This window comes from Bombus vosnesenskii, unplaced genomic scaffold, assembly GCF_011952255.1.
Source record: "Bombus vosnesenskii isolate JDL3184/JDL3185 unplaced genomic scaffold, Bvos_JDL3184-5_v1.1 scf7180000013273, whole genome shotgun sequence".
NCBI lineage: Eukaryota > Metazoa > Arthropoda > Insecta > Hymenoptera > Apidae > Bombus > Bombus vosnesenskii.
In genome coordinates, this window is record NW_022882931.1 from 5186796 (window position 1) to 5206946 (window position 20151).

Sequence of the window (20151 nt, forward strand, 5' to 3'; positions counted from 1 at the left end):
ACGTTGTACTATATATCGTAACACGTTATAACGTAATACCATGTAATGATATGTTATATAACGTAATACGATGCAACGCTGTACTATATACCGAAACATGTTATAACGTTATACTATATAACGTATTAAGTTATAACGTTATACCATATAACGGATTACGTTATAACGTTATACCACATAACGTAATACGTTAAAGCTTTATACCATATAACATAATACGCTATAGCGATATACCATATTCCGCTATACTACATAACGTAATACGATGCAACGTTGTACTATATACCGTAACACGATATAACGATATACCATATAACGCATTACGCTATAACGTAATACCATATAACGTTATGTTATATAACGTATTACGTTATAACGTTAAACCATATAACGTAATACGTTACAACGTTATACCATATATCGTATTACGTTATAACGTTATACCATATAACGTTATGTTATTTGACGTAATACGTTATAACGTTATACCACATAACGTATTACGTTATAACGTTATACCAAATAACGTATTACGTTATAACGTTATACCATATAACGTATTACGTTATAACGTTATACCATATAACGTATTACGCTATAACGTAATACCATATAACGTTATGTTACATAACGTATTACGTTATAACGTTATACCATATAACGTATTACTATATATCGTTGTACCATCTAACGTATTACGTTACAACGTTCTTCCATACAACTTATTCCGTTATAAGGTTATACCATATAACGTAATACGTTATAACGTTATACAATAAAACGTTATGTTATATAACGTATTACGTTATAACGTTATACCACATAACGTATTACGTTATAACGTTATACCATATAACGTATTACGTTATAACGTTATACCATATAACGTATTACGTTATAACGTTATACCATATAACGTATTACCTTATAACGTTATACCATATAACGTTATGTTATATAACGTATTATGTTATAACGTTATACCATATAATGTATTACGTTATAACGTTATACCATATTACGTATTACCTTATAACGTTATACCATATAACGTTATGTTATATAACGTATTATGTTATAACGTTATACCATATAGCGATATGTTATACAACGTATTCCGTTATAACGTTATACCATATAACGTAATACGTTATAACATTATACCATATCACGTATTACGTTATAACGTTATACCATATAACGTACTACGTTATAACGTTATACCATATAACGTAATACGTTATAACGTTATACCATATAATGTATTACGTTATAACGTTATACCATATTACGTATTACCTTATAACGTTATACCATATAACGTACTACGTTATAACGTTATACCATATAACGTAATACGTTATAACGTTATACCATATAATGTATTACGTTATAACGTTATACCATATTACGTATTACCTTATAACGTTATACCATATAACGTTATGTTATATAACGTATTACATTATAACGTTATACCATATAACGTAATACGTTATAACGTTATACGATATAACGTATTACGCTATTACGTTATACCATATAACGTTATATTATATAGCGAATTACCTTATAACGTTATACCATATAACGTATTACGTTATAACGTTATACCATATAACGTACTACGTTGTATCGTTGTACCATATAACGTATTACGTTATAACGTTATAACAAATAACGTATTACGCTATGACGATATACCATATAACGTATTACCCTGTAACGTCATACCATATAAAGTATTACGCTATAACGTCATACCATATAACGTATTACGTTATTACGTTGTACCATATAACGTTATGTTATTTAACATATTACGTTATAACGTTATACCATATAACGTACTACGTTGTAACGTTATACCATATAACGTATTACGTTATAACGTTATTCCATGTAACGTATTATGCTATAACGTTATACCATATAACGTTATGTTATATAACATATTACGATATAACGTTATACAATATAACGTTATGTTATATAACGTATCACGTTATATCGTTAAACCATATAACGTAATACGTTATAACGTTATACCATACAACTTATTCCGTTATATGGTTATACCATATAACGTATTACGTTATAGCGATATACCATAAAACGGTATGTTATATAACGTATTACGATATATCGTTGTACCATCTAACGTATTACGTTATAACGTTATACTATATCACGCTATGTGATATAACGTATTACGTTATAACGTTATACCATATAACTTTATGTTATATAACGTATTACGAGATAACGTTATACCATATAACGTAATACGTTATAACCTTATACCATATCACGTATTACGTTATAACGTTATACCATATAACGTATTACGTTATAACGTTATACCATATATCGTATTATGCTATAACATAATACGTTATAACCTTATATCATATCACGTATTACGTTATAACGTTATACCATATAACGTATTACGTTATAACGATATACCATATAACCTAATACGTTATAACGTTATACCATATAACGTGTTACGTTATAACGTTATACCATATAACGTATTACGTTATAACGTTATACCATATAACGTATTACGTTATAACGTTATACCATATAACGTATTATGCTATAACGTTATACCATATAACGTTATGTTATATAACGTATTACGTTAGAACGTTATACCATATAACGAATTACGTTATAACGTTATACCATATAACGTATTCCGTTATAACGTCATACCATATAACGTAATACGTTTTAACCTTATACCATATCACGTATTACGTTATAACGATATACCATATAACCTAATACGTTATAACGTTATAACATATAACGTACTACGCTATGATGATATACCATATAACGTATTACGCTATAACGTCATACCATATAACGTATTACGCTATAACGTTATACCATATAACGTATTACGCTATTACGTTATACCATATAACGTTATGTTATATAACGTATTACGATATAACGTTATACAGTATAACGTATTACGTTATAACGTTATACCATATCACGCTATGTTATATAACGTATTACGTTATAACGTTATACCATATAACATTATGTTATATAACGTATTACGTTATAACGTTATACCATATAACGTAATACGTTATAACATTATACCATATAACGTATTACGCTATAACGTTATACCATATAACGTATTACGCTATTACGTTATACCATATAACGTTATGTTATATAACGTATTACGATATAATGTTATACAGTATAACGTATTACGTTATAACGTTATACCATATCACGCTATGTTATATAACGTATTACGTTATAACGTTATACCATATAACATTATGTTATATAACGTATCACGTTATAACGTTATACCATATAACGTAATACGTTATAACATTATACCATATAACGTATTACGTTATAACGTTGTACCATATACCGTATTACGCTATTACGTTATACCATATAACGTTATGTTATATGACGCATTACGTTAGAACGTTATACCATATAACGTATTACGTTATAACGTTATACCATATAACGTATTACGTTATAACGTTATACCATATAACGTAATACGTTATAACGTTATATCATATAACGTATTACGCTATAACGTTATACCATACAACGTATTACGCTATTACGTTATACCATATAACGTTATGTTATATAACGTATTACGTTATAACGTTGTACCATATACCGTATTACGCCATTGCGTTATACCATATAACGTTATGTTATATAGCGAATTACCTTATAACGTTATACCATATAACGTAATACGTTATAACGTTATACCATATAACGTAATACGTTATAACGTTATACCATATAACGTATTACGTTATAACGTTATACCATATTACGTATTAACTTATAACGTTATACCATATAACGTTATGTTATATAACGTATTACATTATAACGTTATACCATATAACGTAATACGTTATAACGTTATAGGATATAACCTATTACGCTATTACGTTATACCATAAAACGTTATGTTATATAACGTATTACGTTATAACGTTATACCACATAACGTATTACGATTTATCGGGTACCATCTAACGTATTACGTTATAACGTTTTACCATATAACGTTATGTTACATAACGTATTACGATATAACGTTATACAATATAATGTATTACGTTATAAAGTTATACCATATCCCGCTATGCTATATAACGTATTACGTTATAACGTTATACCGTATAACTTTATGTTATATAACGTATTACGTTATAACGTTATACTATATCACGCTATGTGATATAACGTATTACGTTATAACGTTATACCATATAACTTTATGTTATATAACGTATTACGTTATAACGTTATACCATATAACGTATTACGCTATAACGTAATACTATATAACGTTATGTTATATAACGTATTACGTTATATCGTTAAACCATATAACGTAATACGTTATAACGTTATACCATACAACTTATTCCGTTATATGGTTATACCATATAACGTATTACGTTATAGCGATATACCATAAAACGGTATGTTATATAACGTATTACGATATATCGTTGTTCCATCTAACGTATTACGTTATAACGTTTTACCATACAACGTATTACGTTATAACGTTATACCATATAACGTATTACGCTATAACGTTATACCATATAACATATTACGCTATTACGTTATACCATATAACGTTATGTTATATAACGTATTACGTTATAACGTTATACCATATAACGTATTACGCTATTACGCTATACCATATAACGTTATGTTATACAACGAATTACCTTATAACGTTGTACCATATAACGTATTACGCTATAACGTCATATCATATAACGTATTACGTTGCAACGTTATATCTTATAACGTATTACTATATAACGTTATACCATATACCGTATTACGTTGTAACGATATACCATAGACGTAATACGTCATAACGTTGTACCATATCACGCTATGTTATATAACGTATTACGTTATAGCGTTATACCATATAACGTAATACGTTAAAACGTTATACAATATAACGTATTACGCTATTACGTTATACCATAAAACGTTATGTTATATAACGTATTACGTTATAACGTTATACTATATAGCGTACTACGTTATAACGTTATACCATATAACGTAATACGTTATAACGTTATACCATATAATGTATTACGTTATAACGTTATACCATATTACGTATTGCCTTATAACGTTATACCATATAACGTTATGTTATATAACGTATTACATTATAACGTTATACCATATAACGTAATACGTTATAACGTTATACGATATAACGTATTACGCTATTACGTTATACCATATAACGTTATATTATATAGCGAATTACCTTATAACGTTATACCATATAACGTATTACGTTATAACGTTATACCATATAACGTACTACGTTGTATCGTTGTAACATATAACGTATTACGTTATAACGTTATAACAAATAACGTATTACGCTATGACGATATACCATATAACGTATTACGCTGTAACGTCATACCATATAAAGTATTACGCTATAACGTCATACCATATAACGTATTACATTATTACGTTGTACCATATAACGTTATGTTATTTAACATATTACGTTATAACGTTATACCATATAACGTACTACGTTGTAACGTTATACCATATAACGTATTACGCTATAACGTTATACCATATAACATATTACGCTATTACGTTATACCATATAACGTTATGTTATATAACGTATTACGATATAACGTTATACAATATAACGTTATGTTATATAACGTATCACGTTATATCGTTAAACCATGTAACGTAATACGTTATAACGTTATACCATACAACTTATTCCGTTATATGGTTATACCATATAACGTATTACGTTATAGCGATATACCATAAAACGGTATGTTATATAACGTATTACGATATATCGTTGTACCATCTAACGTATTACGTTATAACGTTTTACCATATAACGTATTACGTTATAACGTTATACCATATAACGTATTACGCTATAACGTTATAACATACAACGTATTACGTTATAACGTTATACCATATAACGTATTACGCTATAACGTTATACCATATAACATATTACGCTACTACGTTATACCATATAACGTTATGTTATACAACGAATTACCTTATAACGTTGTACCATATAACGTATTACGCTATAACGTCATATCATATAACGTATTACGTTGCAACGTTATATCTTATAACGTATTACTATATAACGTTATACCATATACCGTATTACGTTATAACGTTATACCATATAACGTAATACGTCATAACGTTGTACCATATCACGCTATGTTATATAACGTATTACGTTATAGCGTTATACCATATAACGTAATACGTTAAAACGTTATACAATATAACGTATTACGCTATTACGTTATACCATAAAACGTTATGTTATATAACGTATTACGTTATAACGTTATACCGTATAACTTTACGTTATATAACGTATTACGTTATAACGTTATACTATATCACGCTATGTGATATAACGTATTACGTTATAACGTTATACCATATAACTTTATGTTATATAACGTATTACGATATAACGTTATACCATATAACGTAATACGTTATAACCTTATACCATATCACGTATTACGTTATAACGTTATAACGTATTACGTTATACCACCAACTTATACCAACTTATACCATATAACGTATTACGTTATAACGTTATACCATATATCGTATTATGCTATAACATAATACGTTATAACCTTATATCATATCACGTATTACGTTATAACGTTATACCATATAACGTATTACGTTATAACGATATACCATATAACCTAATACGTTATAACGTTATACCATATAACGTGTTACGTTATAACGTTATACCATATAACGTATTACGTTATAACGTTATACCATATAACGTATTACGTTATAACGTTATACCATATAACGTATTACGTTATAACGTTATACCATATAACGTATTATGCTATAACGTTATACCATATAACGTTATGTTATATAACGTATTACGTTAGAACGTTATACCATATAACGTATTACGTTATAACGTTATACCATATAACGTATTCCGTTATAACGTCATACCATATAACGTAATACGTTTTAACCTTATACCATATCACGTATTACGTTATAACGATATACCATATAACCTAATACGTTATAACGTTATAACATATAACGTACTACGCTATGATGATATACCATATAACGTATTACGCTATAACGTCATACCATATAACGTATTACGCTATAACGTTATACCATATAACGTATTACGCTATTACGTTATACCATATGACGTTATGTTATATAACGTATTACGATATAACGTTATACAGTATAACGTATTACGTTATAACGTTATACCATATCACGCTATGTTATATAACGTATTACGTTATAACGTTATACCATATAACATTATGTTATATAACGTATTACGTTATAACGTTATACCATATACCGTAATACGTTATAACATTATACCATATAACGTATTACGTTATAACGTTATACCATATAACGTATTACGCTATTACGTTATACCATATAACGTTATGTTATATGACGCATTACGTTAGAACGTTATACCATATAACGTATTACGTTATAACGTTATACCATATAACGTATTACGTTATAACGTTATACCATATAACGTAATACGTTATAACGTTATACCATATAACGTAATACGTTATAACGTTATACCATATAACGTATTACGTTATAACGATATACCATATTACGTATTACGTTATAACGTTATACCATATAACCTAATACATTATAACGTTATAACATATAACGTATTACGCTATGACGATATACCATATAACGTATTACGTTATAACGTTATACCATATAACGTAATACGTTATAACGTTATACCATATAACGTAATACGTTATAACGTTATAACATATAACGTAATACGTTATAACGTTATAACATAGGACGTTACAACATATAACGTAATACGTAATAACGTGATACCATATAACGTAATACGTTATAACGTTATACCATATAACGTCATACGTTATAACGTTATACCATATAACGTAATACGTTATAACGTTATACCATATAACGTAATACGTTATAACGTTATACCATATAACGTAATACGTTATAACGTTATACCATATAACGTATTACGTTATAACGTTATACCATATTACGTATTACCTTATAACGTTATACCATATAACGTATTACACTATAACGTTATACCATATAACGTAATACGTTATAACGTTATACGATATAACGTATTACGCTATTACGTTATACCATAAAACGTTATGTTATATAACGTATTACGTTATAACGTTATACCACATAACGTATTACGATATATCGGGTACAATCTAACGTATTACGTTATAACGTTTTCCCATATAACGTTATGTTATTTAACGTATTACGTTATAACGTTAAACCATATAACGTAATACGTTATAACGTTATAACAAATAACGTAATACGTTATAACGTTATACCATATAACGTATTACGCTATAACGTTATACCATACAACGTATTACGCTATTACGTTATACCATATAACGTTATGTTATATAACGTATTACGTTATAACGTTGTACCATATACCGTATTACGCTATTACGTTATACCATATAACGTTATGTTATATAGCGAATTACCTTATAACGTTATACCATATAACGTAATACGTTATAACGTTATACCACATGACGTAATACGTTATAACGTTATACCATATAACGTAATACGTTATAACGTTATACCATATAACGTATTACGTTATAACGTTATACCATATTACGTATTAACTTATAACGTTATACCATATAACGTTATGTTATATAACGTATTACATTATAACGTTATACCATATAACGTAATACGTTATAACGTTACACGATATAACCTATTACGCTATTACGTTATACCATAAAACGTTATGTTATATAACGTATTACGTTATAACGTTATACCACATAACGTATTACGATTTATCGGGTACCATCTAACGTATTACGTTATAACGTTTTACCATATAACGTTATGTTATTTAACATATTACGTTATAACGTTATACCATATAACGTTATGTTATATAACGCATTATGTTATAACGTTATACCATATAGCGATATGTTATACAACTTATTCCGTTATAACGTTATACCATTTAACGTAATACGTTATAACGTTATACCATATAACCTAATACATTATAACGTTATAACATATAACGTATTACGCTATGACGATATACCATATAACGTATTACGTTATAACGTTATACCATATCACGCTATGTTATATAACGTATTACGTTATAACGTTATACCATATACCGTAATACGTTATAACATTATACCATATAACGTATTACGCTATGACGATATACCATATAACGTATTACGTTATAACGTTATACCATATAACGTAATACGTTATAACGTTATACCATATAACGTAATACGTTATAACGTTATACCATATAACGTATTACGTTATAAGGTTATACCATATTACGTATTACGTTATAACGTTATACCATATAACCTACTACATTATAACGTTATAACATATAACGTATTACGCTATGACGATATACCATATAACGTATTACGTTATAACGTTATACCATATAACGTTATGTTATATATCGTATTATGTTATAACGTTATACTATATAGAGATATGTTATACAACGTATTACATTATAACGTTATACCATATAACGTATTACGTTATAACGTTAAACCATATAACGTAATACGTTATAACGTTATAACAAATAACGTAATACGTTATGACGTTATACCATATAACGTATTACGCTATAACGTTATACCATACAACGTATTACGCTATTACGTTATACCATATAACGTTATGTTATATAACGTAATATGTTATAACCTTATACCATATCACGTATTACGTTACAACGATATACCATATAACCTAATACGTTATAACGTTATAACATATGACCTATTACGCTATAAGGTGTACCATATAACGTATTACGTTAAAACGTTATACCATATAACGTAATACGTTATAACGTTGTACCATATAACGTATTACGTTATTACGTTATACCATAAAACGTTATGATATATAACGTATTACGTTATAAGGTTATACCATATAACGTATTACCCAATAACGTTATACCATATAACGTTGTGTTATATAACGTATTATGTTATAACGTTATACCATATAGCGATATGTTATACAACGTATTCCGGTATAACGTTATACCATATAACGTAATACATTATAACGTTATACCATATAACGTATTACGCTATTACGTTATACCATATAACGTTATGTTATATAACGTACTACGTTAGAACGTTATACCATATAACGTATTACGTTATAACTTTGTACCATATAACGTATTACGCTATTACGTTATACGATATAACGTTATGTTATATAACGAATTGCCTTATAACGTTATACCATATAACGTATTACGTTAGAACGTTATACCATATAACGTATTACGTTATAACGTTATACCATATAACGTATTAAGTTATAACGTTATACCATATTACGTATTACCTTATAACGTTATACCATATAACGTTATGTTATATATTGTATTACATTATAACGTTATACCATATAACGTAATACGTTATAACGTTATACGATATAACGTATTACGCTATTACGTTATACCATAAAACGTTATGTTATATAACGTATTACGTTATAACGTTATACCACATAACGTATTACGATATATCGGGTACCTTCTAACGTATTACGTTATAACGTTTTACCATATAACTTATTCCGTTATAAGGTTATACCATATAACGTAATACGTTATAACGTTACACCATATAACGTATTACGCTATTACGTTATACCATAAAACGTTATGTTATATAACGTATTACGTTATAACTTTATACCACATAACGTATTACGATATATCGGGTACCTTCTAACGTATTACGTTATAACGTTTTACCATATAACTTATTCCGTTATAAGGTTATACCATATAACGTAATACGTTATAACGTTATACCGTATAACGTATTACGCTGTAGCGTCATACCACATAACGTATTACGCTATAACGTCATACCATATAACGTATTACGTTATTACGTTATACCATATAACGTTATGTTATTTAACATATTCCGTTATAACGTTATACCATATAACGTACTACGTTGTAACGTTATACCATATAACGTATTACGTTATAACGTTATACCATATAACGTAATACGTTATAACGTTATACGATATAACGTGTTACGTTATAACGTTATACCATATAACTTTATGTTATATAACGTATTACGTTATAACGTTATACCATATCACGCTATGTTATATAACGTATTACGTTATAACGTTATACCATATAACTTTATGTTATATAACGTATTACGTTATAACGTTATACCATATAACGTTATGTTATATATCGTATTATGTTATAACATTATACCATATAGAGATATGTTATACAACGTATTACATTATAACGTTATACCATATAACGTATTACGTTATAACGTTAAACCATATAACGTAATACGTTATAACGTTATACCATATAACGTATTACGCTATAACGTAATACCATATAACGTTATGTTATATAACGTATTACGTTATATCGTTAAACCATATAACGTAATACGTTACAACGTTATACCATGTAACGTATTACGCTATTACGTTATACCATATAACATTATGTTATATAACGTATTATATTAGAACGTTATACCATATAACCTAATACGTTATAACGTTGTAACATATAACGTCTAACGCTATGACGATATACCATATAACGTATTACACTATAACGTCATACCATATAACGTTTTACGTTATTACGTTATACCATATATCGTGATGTTATATAACGTATTACGTTAGAACGTTATACCATATAACGTATTACGTTATAACGTTATACCATATTACGTATTACCTTATAACGTTATACCATATAACGTTATGTTATATAACGTATTACTTTATAGCGTTGTAACATATAACGTATTACGCTATGACGATATACCATATAACGTATTACGCTATAACGTCATACCATTTAACGTATTACGTTGCAACGTTATATCTTATAACGTATTACATTATAACGTTATACCATATAACGTAATACGATATAACGTTATACCATATAACGTAATACGTTATAACGTTACACCATATAACGTATTACGCAATAACGTTATACCACATAACGTTATGTTGTATAACGTATTACGATATAACGTTATACCATATAACGTATTACGTTATAACGTTATAACATATAACGTATTACGTTATAACGTTATACCATATAACGTATTACGTTATAACGTATTACGTTATAACGTTATACCATATAACGTATTACGTTATAACGTTATACCATATAACGTATTACGCAATAACGTTGTACCATATAACGTTATGTTCTATAACGTATTACGATATAACGTTATACCATATAACGTATTACGCTATTACGTTATACCATAAAACGTTATGTTATATAACGTATTACGTTATAACGTTATACCATATAACGTATTACGCTGTAACGTCATACCATATAACGTATTACGCTATAACGTCATACCATATAACGTATTACGTTATAACGTTATACCATATAACGTTATGTTATATATCGTATTATGTATTTTCGACCAATCGCGGGGGACGTAATCGCGAGGAAAGACGTCAACGGGGGTCGTAAATCCCCGTTACGATTATAACAATCGACACCACGAACTGATCGATCCCCTGATTTCCGTTGAGATAATAAGGGGTGATTGAGTTTGTATAACACTGGGATTCACAGTATTATAAAGTATATATTTACACCACTTAGATTACACTGACGTAGAGAAATAAATAGTTAAAAACTTGTCGCACGAAGAGGCGATAGACATGTACGTTAGAGCAGGGCTCTTATAATGGAAATTAATGTGTCAGTGGACTTAGCACTGTGATGTGTTTAGGAGTGAAGATGTATGTTCGACACCGCCGAGAACCGATAAAAGATGTGCGTGAAGTATGCGACTCTCACGCTATGTCAAGACTGCCGCGTTAGGCGTTAGTTGGTAGACTGTCTGTCGCTCTTGTTTTAATACGGAAGAAAGTTCGGTGTGGGTGTGCCCCTGTGCCTAAAGAACGCGGATTCGTTGGTCCCACTTTCGTTAGAAAAAGTGAGGGTAACGAACCGCGGTGTCGATTGGTCATGACCTGCACTACTGCTCGAAGGGATGAGTAGGGAGTCTCCTACCATCGTGGTGCGTAAATGACTGTGTGCTTAAGAAAACCCTAGCTTGTTTTATTACAGGGCTATTCGGATTTTCCTAATGGGTGCATACCCGCTTTCTCCGTGTTTTAAAGGCGACTGATAAACCCAAGGACACCAATAAAACCGACTGTGTTTCGAGCATATTTTTAAGCTTTATCCATTCTTCAAGGCAATCGGATTGAAGACATATGGCGAAACAATGCAGGGAAGTGAAAGTTATGGTGGGTCCTTAGGTTTATTGAGGGTCGAAGTGCCGTTACGCAGGTCGGTTGTTGTCCGGTCGCGCGGGCTGGCGTGCAGATGTTTTAGGCGGCGTAACATCCTCCCCCCGTTGAGAGGGCACCGATCAAATTCTGGCTGTGGAGTCAGGTGTGTCGTTGGTGACCTCCTTCGCTCCGTGTGGGCGCTCGGCCTCGTCTGGATCTGGGTGGATGGGTAAGGGGACCAGTCTTTTGACGCCGTGGTCCAGGATGCTTGTTGCCGTCTGCACGGTAGCGGTCCGGATGATTCCGTCGGTTCCTGGATGGACCTTGATTACGCGGCCCAAAGGCCACTGCATAGAGGGCACGTTGTCCTCCCTGAGGATTACTACGGTGCCTTCATGAATGTTATGTTTGCCCTTGTCCCATTTGCTGCGGCGGGTTAACTCATTTAGGTATTCTCGATACCATCGGCTCCAGGAGTGTTGCTTAATCTGGTGAATGCGCTGCCAACTGGATAGCCGGCCTGATGGAACTGTCCTGAAATCACGCTCCCGTAAACTGGTTAGTGTGTCACCGATTAGGAAATGACCGGGAGTGAGGACAGGGGGATCTTTCGGATCGGATGAGATGGGAGTCAGTGGGCGTGAATTGAGAATGGCCTCAATTTCGATCACCAGGGTGTTGAGGTGCTCAAAGGTCAGGAGCTCCGTGCCGACCACGCGAATGAGATGGCGTTTGAACGCTTTAACGGCGGCTTCCCATAAGCCGCCAAAATGTGGTGAGTTCGGAAGATTAAAACGCCATTGTATTTGTCGGTCGGCGAGAAAATTCTGTACCCTATCCTGGTGGTCGTCGGACTGCAGTAGGGTCCGGAGTACTTGCAGCTCTCGATTAGCCCCGACGAAATTGGTGCCGTTGTCGGTGAGGATCGTTGCGCAGTGTCCTCGCCGCGAGATGAAGCGGCGTAGCGCGGCCAAGAAGGCGTCGGTGGTTAGGTCGCTGACTAACTCTATGTGGACCGCCTTTGTCGCCAGACAAACGAATATGGCGGCGTACGTCTTGATTTTACGTCGGTTGCGGTCTCTCCTCTCCTTGATGTAGAATGGGCCGCAGTAGTCGATTCCGACGTTCGTAAACGGCCGCGATTCGGTAATACGCGCCTCTGGCAAATCACCCATCAAGTATTCCACTGGTGGAGGGTTGGCTCTGCAGCAGCGGACGCACCTTCTGAGAGTGCGCCATACCTGGCTACGGCCGTCGATCGGCCAATAGCGCAGTCTCATCGCGTATAGTGTAGCTTGTGTCCCTGTGTGATGATTGTTCCGGTGCTCTTGCTCTATAATTAGCTCTGTCACCGGGGATTTCGGTAGGATGATCGGGTGTTTTTGGCTGAATGGTATGGCGGAGTTGGTTAGTCGCCCTCCTACCCGGAGTAGCCCATTTAATGGCTGTAGTTTCCCTCCAACGTCCTCGCTTCGATTTTTTTGGAGGATCCGAATTTCAGGCGCGAAATGATGGGATTGTAATATTTTTATTAGTCTGTTGTGCGCTGCGGTCAGTTCGTCTGTGGTGAGATGGGCAGTTCGGTGTTGCTTATGTCTCCATCGAAGACACCGGGCGACGATTCTTATTAGTCTTGGCCAAGACGAGTAACGATGAAGGAGTGTGTTGTCGTTAACACTCGTCCTCAGACAGATCGTCTTCTTTTGCTCCGGGAGGTCGACTACCGGTGTCGGGCTCCAGACCGGCCAGTAGCTTTCGCTTTGCAGGAGCCACTTTGACCCGTTTTTCCAAATGGACGGACATAGGAATTCCTTGGGCGTCTGGCCTCGGGAGATGAGATCCGCTGGATTATCGTCGGTAGGCACATGACGCCAGTCGGAGATATTGGTCTTGGTCTGTATCTCAGCGACTCGATTCGCCACAAATGTTTTCAAGGTGTGCGGCGAAGACCTGATCCAATGGAGTACGATGGTGGAGTCAGTCCAGTATACTATCCGCGATATCTTGGTCGTCAGGGCCTGTTGTATTGACGAAATCAAGGACGTCAAAATAAGTGCCCCGCTTAATTCGAGACGTGGTATGGAGAGCGATTTGAGCGGCGCTACCTTCGACCGCGCCGTGAGGAGTCGAGTCCAAATGTTGTTCTTTCGGTCCGTTGTCCGCACGTAGACGCACGCCCCATATGCCCTTTCGCTAGCGTCACAGAATCCATGTAGCTCAATTTTCGTTGCGGATTTTAGGATGGTCTTCCGAGGGAACCTTACCGCATTTAACAACGGCAATTGGGTGTGGTATTTGATCCATTCTGTGTGTACGTCTGTCGGAAGGGATTCGTCCCAATCTACCTTCAATGTCCAGACTTGTTGCAAAATCATTTTTGCTCGAACGATTACCGGCGCGAGCAATCCTAGTGGATCATAGATTTGTGCGATGACTGAGCTGATTGATCGCTTTGTGATTCGGGAAGTGTCACTGTTCGTCTTGACCGAATATAGTATGGCATCGTCGGCTGAATCCCACAAGACGCCGAGTGTTTTTAACGTGGATGACTCACCGAGATGTAATTTCTGGTTGGTGTCTTCCTCAGGTAGCCCTCGCAGCAGATCCCGATCGTTTGATGCCCATTTGCGGATATTTAGACCGGCTAGCTTCAGTAATCTCGTGAGATCATTCCTGACTGATAGGGCTTCGTCCTTCGTATCGGCTCCGGTCAACGCATCGTCGACATAGAAGTCTCGCCGTAGGATCTGCGCTGCTCTCGGAAATCGAGGTCCCTCGTCCTCTGCCAACTGTTTGAGACATCGGATGGCCAGATACGGGGCTGCGGATAGACCGAACGTTACGGTGTTGAGTCGGTAAGTTTCGATCTCTCCGTTGTCGGCACGCCACAGAATCTTTTGATAAGGACGATCTTCTGGACGTAGGATGAATTGACGGTACATTTTCTCGATGTCGCCGGTAAGGACATATTGAAATGACCGGAATCTCAATAGGATGTTTCTCAGGTCTTCTTGTAATTTCGGACCCGTATGAAGGGCGTCGTTTAGAGACACTCCCGTGGTACTTGAGGCTGAGCCGTCGAACACAACTCGTAGCTTGGTGGTGTCGCTCGATTCCTTGATCACGCCATGATGTGGTAAATAATATCCGTGGTCGGTGGCGTGATCCGTGTTGATCTTCGTCATGTGACCCAAGTCTAAATATTCTTGAATCACAGCACTATACGCGGTTTCATATTGTTTGTCGCGTTGGAATCGGCGATGAAGAGAGGCGAGCCTGCTCATTGCAGTGGCCTTCGATGACCCTAGTGAGGAAAGCTTTTCGTTGAATGGTAATGCAACGATGTATCTGCCTTCCTTGGTCCGTCGGACATGGTTTCGGAAATGTTCTTCACATAGTCGTTCCGATTCCGAAAGATGAATAGTGGCCGGTCCCTCGTCGATCTCCCAAAACCGTGCGAGGTCCTCTTGCAGAGCCGTTGTGGTTGCGTGGAACGTATTTATCGCGGTTTGGGACGTGGGACTCCCCCCGATTACCCAGCCGAAGCGTGTTTTCTGTAGACGTAGTTCAGGTTCGCCTGGTTGTGCCAGATTGACCTGCTCGATGCACAGCGACGCAAATGTTGATCCGGTGCTAAGTAAGACATCGATCGGGGCTGGGCAATGGAATTGTGGATCGGCTAGTTGAATATTTCTGGGTAATCCCAGACTCAAGGGATCGATGGGCTCGCTTGGTACGAAGATCGATATGGCCGGGATAACAAGAAATTTCAATGTCTTCTTATACTTGCCGTCCGTCGACGTGATTGTGGCCGTGGTGTATCGTTTTGCCGTGGTGCTCAAATTGTCGAGGGCTCCGATCTGGATCGCACATCTCCTTTGCTTTATACCGAGGGAATTCGCGAGCTTGTCGGTCATGAAGTTCATGCTCGACCCAGTGTCGAGTAAGGCTCGGGCTCGGATTGGTTGTGCCTGTTTGTTCAAAACCTTGATCTGTGCTGTGGCCAACAGATCATGCTGCAGAGGGGTGTGGGGAGCTGTGTTTGTTAGTCCGATCCCCCTTGCTGTCGTAGTCTCGGACAGTCAGTTTTGCCCCGGTTGGTACTTGGACGAAGAGGTTGGGGTGGTGTTCTGGATCCGGGCTGAGCGTGACTCGTACGAGGCATGCTCTTTCGTACCTCTTGGAGCCGAAGATGTATGCTTCCGTGAAGTGTCGGATGTTCGCCTCGACTTGTGGGACGACCGCGACTTCGATGATCCCGATGGTGATTGTTCGGTGTGGGCTCGCTTGTGTGATGAACGACTGCCCGACGACCGACCGCTCGGTGCGCGACTGCCCGACGACCGACCGCTCGATGAGCGACTGTCCGACGACCGACTGCTCGGCGACCAACCACTTGCCGATCGACCGCTCGACGATCAACCGCTCGACGATCGACCGCTCGAAGATCGACCGCTCGACGACCATGAATCTACCTGGATTTTTCCGCGGTGTAGATACGTATGGTGTCGGTGACCGCAGATACGACACGAACCCGAGGTACACTGTGTCGGCGAATGCCCTGTGCCTAGGCAATTCATACACAACGATGCCTTCTTCACGATTTGAAAACGTTTGGTCGCTGATTTGGCCTTGAAGATTTTGCAGTGTCTGATCTCGTGAGGTCCGTTGCAGGTCGGACACACCACCGTTCTGCTGGTTGTAGCAAGGGTTCGCCCATGCGGTATGGTTGTTCGCTGACTGTGGTGTTTGTGGGTTGACCCTTTTGATTCCTTCTCTTTAGAGAGGAATTGAGTCCCGTTCGCCCGTGTTTTGAGAAAGTCTATCAGATGCTGATAGGATGGCACCTTCTGGCGGGGCAGTGTGCGTTGCCATTTACGCAGGCTGGACGAGGGCCACTTCGACGCGATCAATTCGATCATCGCTATGTTGGATGTGACGGGCTCCTTTAGATGTTCGAGCGCCTTTAAATTTACGCTGATGGTTTCCAACAAATCCTCTAGGGCCTCTGGAGTTTCCTTTTTTATTGCCGGATAATTGCGCATCAAATTCCAATGGCGCATGCAGATTTGGAGGGGGCAATTGAACTTGTCCTTCAGTGTATCAAGCGCGATGGAATAGTTGGCCTCTGTGAGTTCTAATGACTGGATACTCTGTGCGGCCCGTCCAGTTATAGATGAGCGTAGATGCTGGAACTTTTGGACATTCGTCAAACCTTCGTTACGGTCCACTATGGATGAGAACGTGTCGTAGAAATAGGTCCAATTCTCGAGGGCACCGTCGAATTGGGGCACGCGGACCTCTGGAACGGTGGTCGGCTCTGGTTTCCGGCATGTCTCACCTATTGTTGTAGTCGACGGGGTTGTTGATGATATTTGCTCAAAGAGCTCTCGGAACCGCATGTCAAGCTCTCGATGCTCTTGCGATAACGAATCTACCCGCGCACCTTCCCTCTCATCTTCCACACCTAACTCTTCTTGAACCTCGAGTATCCTCCTCCAAAGCTCATCGAACGAGCTGCGGCAAGATGCTAGGAAGATTCTGTTTGCCTTCCCAGACGCTTCGTATTCATCGAGTTCGCGCCTTATGGTTGCAAGTCGGCGGTCTAGGACGCCTCGTCTCCGCCGTAACGTGCTGAGTGATTCAGCTTGGGCCATGTTTGATTTTGATAATACGAACGATCTTACCTTGATCAAATGGACGTTGATCTGGGATTCGGTTGATAATCGTTACGATGCGGCGTGGGCTCGTGTAGATGCTGAGCGACGGAGGTGCTTCTCTCCGATGGCGGTTCCCTTGATCAGCTGACTAAGTGGTTGGAACTTGGATTTCACGCGACACTGTATAGTCACTGGTCAGTGCACTTTTTGGTGGCACGAAATCCGGCTCGAAGGACCATGTATTTTCGACCAATCGCGGGGAGACGTAATCGCGAGGAAAGACGTCAACGGGGGTCGTAAATCCCCGTTACGATTATAACAATCGACACCACGAACTGATCGATCCCCTGATTTCCGTTGAGATAATAAGGGGTGATTGAGTTTGTATAACACTGGGATTCACAGTATTATAAAGTATATATTTACACCACTTAGATTACACTGACGTAGAGAAATAAATAGTTAAAAACTTGTCGCACGAAGAGGCGATAGACATGTACGTTAGAGCAGGGCTCTTATAATGGAAATTAATGTGTCAGTGGACTTAGCACGGTGATGTGTTTAGGAGAGAAGATGTATGTTCGACACCGCCCAGAACCGATAAAAGATGTGCGTGAAGTATGCGACTCTCACGCTATGTGTAGACTGCCGCGTTAGGCGGTAGTTGGTAGACTGTCTGTCGCTCTTGTTTTAATACGGAAGAAAAGTTCGGTGTGGGTGTGCCCCTGTGCCTAAAGAACGCGGATTCGTTGGTCACACTTTCGTTAGAAAAAGTGAGGGTAACGAACCGCGGTGTCGATTGGTCATGACCTGCACTACTGCTCGAAGGGATGAGTAGGGAGTCTCCTACAATCGTGGTGCGTAAATGACTGTGTGCTTAAGAAAACCCTAGCTTGTTTTATTACAGGGCTAT

The 20151-nt window shown here is 36.2% G+C and overlaps 2 protein-coding genes across 2 annotated transcripts; both read right to left on the reverse strand.

Annotated features, from left to right (window-relative positions):
- Nucleotides 1-13718: 13718 nt before the first annotated feature.
- LOC117231747 lies at nt 13719-17504 on the reverse strand. Its single transcript, XM_033490450.1, has one exon. It carries the CDS (start codon nt 17502-17504, stop codon nt 13719-13721), a length of 3786 nt encoding a protein of 1261 aa, XP_033346341.1.
- A 492-nt stretch (nt 17505-17996) lies between these two features.
- On the reverse strand, nt 17997-19235 carry LOC117231748. Its single transcript, XM_033490451.1, has one exon. The coding sequence runs from the start codon at nt 19233-19235 to the stop codon at nt 17997-17999; it is 1239 nt and encodes a 412-aa protein (XP_033346342.1).
- Nucleotides 19236-20151: the final 916 nt, after the last annotated feature.

Excerpts from the sequence above, each read along its gene's own strand:
- LOC117231747 (XM_033490450.1), bottom strand. The coding sequence starts at position 17,504 with ATGAACTTCATGACCGACAAGCTCGCGAATTCCCTCGGTATAAAGCAA.
- LOC117231748 (XM_033490451.1), bottom strand. The coding sequence starts at position 19,235 with ATGGCCCAAGCTGAATCACTCAGCACGTTACGGCGGAGACGAGGCGTC.